This window comes from Hyla sarda, chromosome 2 (genome assembly GCF_029499605.1).
Source record: "Hyla sarda isolate aHylSar1 chromosome 2, aHylSar1.hap1, whole genome shotgun sequence".
NCBI classification, from domain to species: domain Eukaryota; kingdom Metazoa; phylum Chordata; class Amphibia; order Anura; family Hylidae; genus Hyla; species Hyla sarda.
This window is the reverse complement of record NC_079190.1, coordinates 208,721,387-208,731,375: the sequence shown is the minus strand read 5'-3', so window position 1 is coordinate 208,731,375 and position 9,989 is coordinate 208,721,387. Positions and strand designations below refer to the sequence as shown.

Sequence of the window (9,989 nt, the reverse complement as noted above, 5' to 3'; positions counted from 1 at the left end):
TATTCATTCCCTCCCTCCGACTGTTCCGCCCTACTCTGTGGTGGACTACACTGAGGAGGGAGGGAATGAATGAATGTTCATAAGCTGGGCAGCGCTGACATCAGTGCAAGAAGGAGCCTTGTAACCCAGCATGTGCCAGTGAGCAGCTCATTTGCATATCCAGAAGAATGCAGATAACTGGCAAACAGCGGGACGGATCCTGGCATGGTAGGCTTCATATTGATCAGTGTCCCCCGCACTACCAGCCAGTACCTCTGGTTAGTGTGGGGGGAGTTTAGTGACAGTTTTCCTTTAAATGTTGTTTGATTTCCAATGGCTTTTAGTTTTCTACATTTGTGTCTTTGAACCCAAATTCCCTTTACTTATAACGCCATTTCGGCCCTTTCACTTTAACATATCAATGGACAAAGACTTTTAGTGTGCAGTTCTGAAGCCTAGTAGAATGCATGGTTTCAAATGTAACAAAACTTAAAATCACCCCGGTACCCACTGCCCTGTGTCGGTGGGTATCGGGATAATAATTGGGGGGTAGCGCTAGCTGTTTTTGGGACTAACGCTAAGCCCAGCTTAGTAATGGACAGCTTCCACTACTAAGCCTGTCAAAAAAAAAAAAAAAAAAATTCCAATAAAAAAAACTCCCCGCAAGCCCTTGTTAACTCTTAACATTGAACAAAGGGGAAAAAAAGCTGATCATCAATGCAGTCCACAAGATACATGTATGTGAAATGAGTCAACCGCCCGTGCATACCCCGTGACACACGACCAAAACTCCCAGCATGCCCTTACTGTAAGGACATGCTGGGAGTTGTAGTCATGCAAGCTAGGGAAGCAGGCGGTAATGCGCTCTGCTCCCTGGCTGGCAGTGATCAAAAAAATCGCTATCATTTCATATGTCACAGGACCTGGCGGGAAATTTTAAATTACAGGAAACTCCGTGGCACCGTAGCAAAGGGAGCCCTGGGCTTACATAACACTGCAGCCGCCTGGGACTCCCGCAACCGGGCCGGGAGATGTGCAGGAACCATCCCTGCCATCCCTCAGCGTGTAACAGCGCTGAGGGATGGCAGGGATAGCTCCTGCACACCTCCTAGCCTGTCTGCAGGAGCCCCGGGCGGCTGCACAGTGATGCCAGCCCGGGCTCCTTTTAACATATAACTGAGCCGCAGAGTTTTAGTCCCCACTGTAAGATCAAATTTCCCGCCAGGTTCTGTGATAGGCTACTCTGTCCCGGCCAATTACAGGACCCAGCGGGAAATGTGAAATTACATTAAGGACGCCAAAGACTCTGCGGGCTGATGTTAAAAGGAGCCACAGCTCCTTTGTACAGTTGTAACATCATATTTCCCACTGGAGCTGTGATCACGGCTGCTGGAGGGAAATATAAAAATTTTCTCTCCAAAGCAGTTTTGTAAGCCAGGTCCAAGCTGGCTTACATTAACGCAGTTTGAGGGCTTGCGACTTTTGCACTTGATAAATCCATGACCACTGCAAAGTGAAAAATTAAATTTACTTTCTTAGGCTCTTCTGTAGCTTTTTGCTTACAGCCAAAAGTCGCACAAAAATTTGTGACACTTATGTTAAAGCTAGTTGCATGATCTAAAACATTTTAAAGGGATACTCCACCCCTAGACATCTTATCCCCTAAGATGTCTGATTGCAGGGGTCCCACCGCTGAGGACCTCCGATCTCCCTGCTGCACCCGGCGTGCTTTTAGAGCATCGGGTGCAGTGCTGGAGGCTTGTAACGTCACAAGCCTCCACCCCGTATTGCCAGTTATCCGGGAAAGTTTGCTCCGTGCACCGATGTCTGGGGTGCCGCAGCAGAGATTGCTGGACCCCCATGATCAGACATCTTATTCCCTATAAGGGATAAGATGTCTAGAGGCGGAGTACCCCCTTTTAAAATGACAAGTGAGCAGAAAAAGTCTGGTGAGAGGAAAAATACTTTTTTCCACCTATGTAGATCTCATTTAGTTAACCACAAAAAAATTTCTAACTAACAAAAAAATAAAATACTGACTCACAGAAATGTTTATTTTTCATGGCCTAAAATATTTCTGAAATTGCACACATAAATAACCAAATCTGAACAAGCATGAATGTCACAAGTATGTCAGGAAGAGATCTACAAACAAAAAGCAATACAATAAGTACATAGCAATAAAGTATTTGTCCAGGACATACACTATATACATGGCTTATATTTACAATTGTGGGAATGATCAGATAATCCGACATGAAACAGCCCTTCCATCTGCCCACCAAATACCACATCCTTTGAAAGATTATTATTGTGTTCATATGCTTATATGACTTTCCATTGAAGTAATTCATTTGTGGCTCCCACCACAGATCACAACATCTGTAGGATCTCACATGTCGGAATGTAGCCCCTATTCAGCTTAGTAGATGTTTCTTTCCAAGGAACTGGATTTTGCGGTCAAATGCAGTTGATCGTATTGGAGTATTCGCTTCATAAAATGGATTCATAGCAAACTGCAAAAATAAAAACACAGCCGGTTTAAAGAAATACATAGGGGGAGATTTGTCAAAACTTGTCCAGAAGAAAAGTTGCTGATTTGCCCATGGCAACCAATCAGATTACTTCTTTCATTTTTGAAAAGGCCTCTGAAAAATTAAAGCAGCAATCTGATTGGTTGCTATGGGCAACTCAGCAACTTTTCCTCTGGACAGGTTTTGAAAAGTTCCCCCATTATGTTTAGAGTTAGATACTGCAAATAGGGTCACATACACACCTTAATGTACAAATCATACGCTTCATTGAAGAAATTTTTAATCCCATCTTCTTGTCGAACATCATGGAGCATAATAAATCTCATATGTAAAGAAGGAAACCGTGCTAAGGAAAATTTTGAGGTAACACTTTACGGTATAAAAAACATCACCAATACGTGCATATAAGTGCTCAAAGTAGTTGTATCTTCTGTTTATAGGCACTTAAATGATGATATTTATACAAAATAGCTTTGGTGACATTCCTATAGAGGACATTCATATTAAAACTTAAAAACAAGAACATAAAATAATAAAGTGTCTGTTGTAGAGCTTAGCATGATAAGATTTAATGGATAATTTGTTTTCCCTTAGTCTCCTCAGCAGCACAATATGGGGAGTTTCTACCCCTGTGCACCCCGCAGGACAGAATTTTTTAATAAAAATTAAGCAATTAAATATGCAAATCGGATATCCCTCACCCATAAAGGGCTAACTCCCCCCACACATCTTAGAGTTAATAAAGCCAATAAACTAGGGAGGGAGTCTTGTGCTGCTGAGGTGATAGAAAACAGATCAATCAAATCTCATGTTCCCTGGCATCCCTCAGAAGCACAATATGGGGAAGTAGCAGGCAGTTTCCACCATAGGACAGGCTTACTGCTTAACGGAGGAAAGTACAGAATTCACAACATTTTGTATCTATTCTGTAGTATTTAAAGAAGGTCTGCAGAGTAAACCAGGCAGCACAAAGAAAAATTTGTTCAACCAGGACTGAACACCTTTCAGCCCATGAGGAAGATACAGCTCTAGTAGAGTGAGCCTTGGTAAATTATGGGGGGGGGGGGGTTTATCGTCAGCAAAAAAAAGCTAATTTTAGAGAAAGGAACTTCATCTCTACTCCAGAGGTTCAAAGGGATGTTCAGCTAGTCTTCTCTCAGGACTAAAGGTAGATCTCACGAAGACACAGGTGGGTCTGAGGTGCCGAAGGGCCCAGCATTTATAGATGACGACATTAACCCGAGGAACCTCATGAGGGTATGTAGAGAGACATGGCGAGGTCTGCGTAGAAACTTGATGATGCAGTCCCTCCTCTCTCGAGACAGATATATTCTCATGAGAGTAGAGTCGATTATGAAACCAAGGAACTTTTTCCTGTTGGATGGAGTCAAATTGGATTTCTCCCGATTTATTAACCAGCCGAGTTGATCCAACAGCTGAAGGGTTATTTCTGTTCGTACCTTAAATAAAATCGCTCAACTCTGCCAATAGCAGCCAGTCGTCTATGTAGGGAAGGAGCCATATTCCCTTAATCCTTAGGACCGCTACCAGAGGACACACCTTCTTGAACATGAAAATCGCGTTTTTTCTATTTATGCTAATGAGGGCCTTGGGGCACAGGTTGAGCTCCGATACGAGCTTGGGGCACACGGACTTCATCTTCGCCAGACGGCTGCTCTGCCTGGCTCATCAATCTTCATAACCCCCTCCCTGCTCCTTCGCCCGTGTAGTGTACGGTGCATGGACCGCTATGTACTCCCGGAGGAGTCGTTCCCCTCGGCTTCACTGCCGGAGAGGGAACGCCGCTTCCGGGGGTACACAGTAAGTAGCGCGTGCGCTGTACACTAACACTGGCAAAGGAGCAGAGAGGGGGGTTCTGAATATTGATGAGCCAGACAGAGCAGCCACCTGGCGAAGATGACGTCGGTGTGCCCCAAGCTCGTATCGGAGCTCAGGCCGTGCCCCAAGGCCCTCATTAGCATCAATAGTCAAACGCAATTTGTGGCGGAACGCTGGGTGAATCTGGACAATGTGAGTACTGTTTTAATCAGCATCACCCACGCTACAAGTGCGGGTGATACCACTGACAGATTTCCTTTAAGTCTAAGGACGCAAACAAACAAAAACAAAACGGATAATAGTACTTTCTTCCCCATATGAATTATCTCCATTCTGAATCTTTTCACAGTTATACTCTTGTTGAGATAACGAAGATCTATAATTAATCTTTGCTTGCCTGAAGGTTTTTGTACCAAAAATACATGAGAATAATCCCTGTTTCCTACATGGCTCTTAGAGCTAGAAAGTCCATTATGGAACTCTCCAAAATCTCCTTTTTCGGAAACCTTAGTGGAGGGGAAATTATAATCCTCTCTCCAGGGCACAGAGAGGGGGAAGGTAAATCTCCCGTACAATAGAAAGGACATAAGAGTCCTTGATTACCTTTTCCTAGACTTGAGCAAAAAGATGGAGATATCCTCCTACAGGAAGACGAACAGCATGAAAAGTCCTTCTTGGAAGTGTCCTTAGAACTAGGGCCCTTCTTCTGATCACTATAAAATCTGCCTCGGCTTTGCTGCAGACCCCACCTAGAGCGAGGAGGTCTTCTGACATCCTTACATACAGTCTTAGGCTAAAGTAGGGACTTTCCTTTCCAGTTGGTGAGACCCTCCATGATGGGGTCCAACTGCGGACCAAATAAACGACCAGGTGAAAATTTAAGATTACACAGAATTTGGAGGTATTGTCACCAGACCAAGGGCAGAGACACAAGGCTCTGAGGGCAGCCATAGATAAGGCCATGGCTCTGGAGGCTAAACATACCTTCTGGGCAGCCGCATCAAATAATCTACAGTGAGATTGACTTTCTTAACACAATAAAGAAAGTCATCCCTAGCAATGCCAGAGTCTATGTCATCCTGAATCTGGGACAGACACTTATTTACGGATTTCCCAACATCATGGGAAGAAATTGCGACCGTATTTGATCCAAAGGCAGCAGAATAGGATCTTTTAAAGGGCCACTTCTATGCGCCGATCACTCTTCATCAGGCACAATATTCCGCTTATAAAGTTTTGCTATCACCATATAGACCTTGGGTGGATCCACTCACTCAGCCAACTCCTCCTCAGAAACTGCATTGAGTCTTGAATCGCTTAGCCAGGATAGGAGCTTTTTCAGGGTTTTTAAAAGGGGCATTCCAGGAAAAAACTTTTTTTATATCAACTGGCTCCAGAAAGTTAAACAGATTTGTAAATTACTTCTATTAAAAAATCTTAATCCTTTCAATAATTATCAGCTGCAGAAGTTGAGTTGTTGTTTTCTGTCTGGCAACAGTGCTCTCTGCTGACATCTCTGTCTATCTCGGGAACTGCAGAGTAGAAGAGGTTTGCTATGGGGATTTGCTTCTAAACTGGGCGGTTCCCGAGACACGTGTCATCAGAGAGCACTTAGAAAAGAACAACTCAATTTAAGAAGCTCATAAGTACTGAAAGGATGAAGATTTTTTTTTATAGAAGTAATTTACAAATCTGTTTAACTTTCTGGTGCCAGTTGATATATATAAAAAAGTTTTTTCCTGGATAACCCCTTTAAACTCTCTTCATGAGAGATTACTTATTTTCATCTACTTAAAAAGGTCCTAGGAGCCTGGAGGTGGACAGAACCTCTCCTGACTTAACCAGACCCTTGGGACCCTTGGGAAGTTAGCCTTTTATGGGTGAGGGATATCTCATTTGCATATTTAGTTGCTTAATATTAAAGAATTCTCTTGTCCTGCGGAACGCACAAGAGCAGAAATTCCCCATATTGTGCTGCTGAGGGAAGCTAGGGAAATGGTTCACTAACAATAAGCTCATGGAACTGTTGCCTGAACCTAAATCTCCCCCACCCAGGAGTGGTTACCCCTAAAGAAAGACCTGTGTGTCAATCACACAGCTGTAAAGGGGATAGGAGTGTCAACTGCAGGGCATAGCAAAACCCTGGCCACGCCTATCCGACTGTTGGTAGCTACATACAAAAACCATTTTTGTGGTGATTAAAACTGGATTAAAAAATAAAAAATAAAAGGAGGGCTGTATTACTATTCTGCTTACACTTTAATAGTCCCCATAGGGGACTATTTATAGCAATCATTCGATTGCTAATACTGTTCAGTGCTATGCATAGGACATAGCACTTGTCAGTGTTATCGGTCATCTTCTGCTCAATCTCAGACCAGAGCAGAAGACCCGTGGAAGGTGGCAAAGGCAGATGAGGGGACCTCCGTCTGCCGTTCTGGATGATCGGATCGCTGCGGGCGATCCAATCATCCATTTTAGTGACCGCACAGCCACAGATGCTGTGATCTGTATTGTTCACGACATGAGGGGTAAATGGCAGACAACAGCGCGATCGCGGATGTCGGCCATTACTGGCAGGTCCTGGCTGCTATCAGCAGCATCGCTCCGATGCTCGCAGTTATGTATAGGATGTAAATGTACGTCCTGGTGCGTTAAGTACCACCTCACCAGGACGTACATTTATGTCCTGCATCGTTAAGGGGTTAAATGTGCCCATAGGCTTTAAATTCTACGATATAAATGAATGTTATGTGGGGGTAAATTTTTGAAGCGAGACCTTCAATAATAAAGCTGCAAAAGGATATGTCCAGCAGTTACAAATGCAGAAACAAACCATTCATTGAATTTGTCAACTGTCTTGAGGTACATGTTGTTGGACAGCCACATGTTCTCATCCACAAGGTCCAGGGCTGCATGTGCTATGAACTGGTTCAGATGGCGATGATCATCCTTGAATTATCAAGAAGGAAAAGCCCAATTATACATTACTATATATTGTTAAAAGTGAATTTATCTTTTCGTCTCTACAGATGCACTATTTATTGTGAACACCAGAGTATTTCAGTGGTTAATCACTATTCATAGCATGGCTTGACTAACTGTGGATTTAAAGGGGTACTCAGGTGGAAAACTATTTTTTATTAAACAAATGTGGACCGTACAGCAGTACTGGAGGGATTAGGAATTTTAAATAAAAACCTGTTTCTGGCACCAGTTCATTAAATTTTTTCCCCCACCGGAGTACCCCTTTAAAACGAATGCCACTTAGAAAACAGAAAGATACCCTATTAAAAGGGGTGGTGCGGCGAAAACTAGTTTATCCCCTATCCACATGATAGGGGATAAGTAGCTGATCGCAGGGGTCTGACCACTGGGACCACACAAGATCTCCTGCAGGGCGCTCTGGCACAAATAGACATATGAAAGAGTTTCCTTTCATTATGTCATATAACCCCTTTTATATGGTATTTTTATCTGGACAATTATGGCATATCCATAGGATATGCCATACATGCCCAGCCCACACCTACCTGGCAGTGCCATGCTGTTTGTCCAGCTCCTATGGGAATCTGTCATCAGGGTCACCCGCACTTACCTGTTGGTACAGGCTGGTAATGCCACTCATGAAAAGGATACTTATTATGGGCCCTTCCATCACTCCATTCATCTGTTATCCTCCTTATTCGGGTGGCAGGATTGGTGCACGGGCGAAGTCCAGTAGCACGCAGACATCACTGCTGCTGCTACTTCTTCAAGGATCGGGGGTAGATAAGTATCGTTATCATCAGTGTCACCCATACTAGCTGCCTGTACCAAAAGGTTAGTGCAGGTGACACTGATGACAGATTCCCAGATGCTCTGGGGAAGTTAAGAAAAATAAAAATGCCCTAAAGCCACAGCAATACCTGTTTTGTGTCCCTTGTAGTTATCCTTGTGATACCAGTCCTGTGGCCCCTGCTTGCAGCCCAGACTACAACTCCCAGAAGTCAGTGCAGCTCTGTGTAATGGCTGCCAGCCAATTGCTATTACTATTTGTGTGCAAGCTGCGTTGTTGTAAACACAGTGAACAGCACACACTGTACATGTATTTTCTTTCAAACTATCCTTTCCCCCAGCAATAAATCATGCAATGCTCTGAATGGCAGAAGTCAGTGATTAGATCTACAGCAGTTGTGACTGAGAATCTTCACAGGAGATGCTGGGCTGCTAGACAAGACAGAAATCACATAGGGGAAAGACTTATCAGAGCCTGTGCAGAGGAATAGCTGCCCAGTTGCCCATAGCAACCAATCAGATCGCTTTTTTCATTTTTAATAAGGCCTCTGCAAAATGAAAGAAGCGATCTGATTGGTTGCTATGGTCAACTGGGAAAGTTTTCCTCTGCACAGGACGTCTTTCTCTCACTCTCTGCATGTAATTGACAGCTGAAAAGGGAAACTGCTCTATATAGCTAAAGAATGGTATATAGAGAAATAAATAGGTTGGTGAGAGGGAAAGGACGGGCTATTGTTTTAATTTCCTGGAGTACCCCTTTAAATGCACAGCCAGTCTAGACCACCTGCAGTAGCCAAAACCAGGCGAGACGTGTTTCAGGGGTGGGCCATACACCCCTTTATCATTTTAGTAGGCACAAACCTTGGATTCAGTCTTTCCTGGAGGCAGAAATTCCATCTCAAATACTGGATTGTCATGATGTCCCACAATAACGAAATAGAAGCTGCCAGACATGGTCCTCCGTTATGGACACCTGAAACACAAGCACAGATCTCATAGGATGCACAACTAGAGATGTGTGTTTCCCAGCCAAACTACAACTCCCAGCAAGTGTTTCCCAGCCAATCTGTGTTGCAACACTACAACTCCCAGCATGTCCAGACAGCCAAAGGCTGTGCAGGAATGCTGGGAATTGTAGTTTGGCAATAGCTGGAGGCCCCCTGGTTGGGAAACAATTTCAGTTCTGAACAGTAGGGGACTGTTCACATTTCATTTCAAAACTACATATGGAGCATGAACCTTAAAAGCTCCTTTCCCTGGAAAACAGGTAACAACTACCATCTAGGACTCAGGAGGGCATACAAATGAAGCAGAGCCGAATATGTAATGTGGGTTTCTATTCAATTCCATTGCAGGTAAACCCAAAAATAACTATCACACTCGGCTCTGCTGTTCCTGTTCCCACTCAGAAGAAGTATTTGCTTCAATTCACACGCTCTTCCTGAACTGACGCGATATTGAAAACCGCACTTGCCCTGGTGCTCGCGCAGCTTACCTCAGCCTCAAATATTGACATCCGCCAACTAGGAAGCGAAATGACGTCACGCTGTCATCCACTCAGCCGTCTCCATTTCCGCTGTTAAAACAACTTTATTTAAAACTAACAGAATTTTCGGAAAGCGAGGTTTGGAACGCGATAAGGGGCGGGTACACCACAGCTGATTGGATGGTCTTGGTAAGGGGACTGGTTGCCATGTGAATAGGATTTGAGGCGGTTATGTGCTATGTTTACGCACAGGCAGGCGGTTAGCAGTGTGAACGCTCTTCTACGCCTCAGGGAGGTGAGTATCGCGTATTGTGTTATATCAGCTGCCGCACATGTATACATAGCATAGCCACTGGACTCCGTGGCGGACTGTA

The 9,989-nt window shown here is 44.1% G+C and overlaps 2 protein-coding genes across 4 annotated transcripts in view; one reads left to right on the top strand and one right to left on the bottom strand.

The window, feature by feature from the left end:
• Positions 1-2,015: 2,015 nt before the first annotated feature.
• Positions 2,016-9,762, bottom strand: TRAPPC2 (trafficking protein particle complex subunit 2). 2 transcript variants are annotated; one of them, XM_056556269.1, is made up of 5 exons: positions 9,625-9,762; positions 8,991-9,102; positions 7,162-7,304; positions 2,756-2,843; positions 2,016-2,495 (listed from the first exon to the last, which is right to left on the bottom strand). In XM_056556269.1, exons 2-5 carry the CDS (start codon positions 9,081-9,083, stop codon positions 2,397-2,399), a joined length of 423 nt encoding a protein of 140 aa, XP_056412244.1. In that variant the 5' UTR covers positions 9,084-9,102; positions 9,625-9,762; the 3' UTR covers positions 2,016-2,396. The 2 variants fall into 2 exon arrangements, with proteins under 2 accessions (XP_056412244.1, XP_056412245.1); XM_056556270.1 differs by lacking the exon at positions 9,625-9,762 and adding an exon at positions 9,369-9,571.
• OFD1 (OFD1 centriole and centriolar satellite protein) overlaps positions 9,664-9,989 on the top strand; it is a 67,682-nt gene continuing 67,356 nt past the window's right edge. Inside the window, exon 1 of one of the 2 annotated variants that reach the window (XM_056556256.1) lies at positions 9,664-9,804. The gene's annotated coding sequence lies outside the window, so the exon portion shown is untranslated. Of the gene's footprint in view, positions 9,911-9,989 lie in introns of both variants that reach the window. The other variant, XM_056556255.1, reaches the window with a different exon arrangement.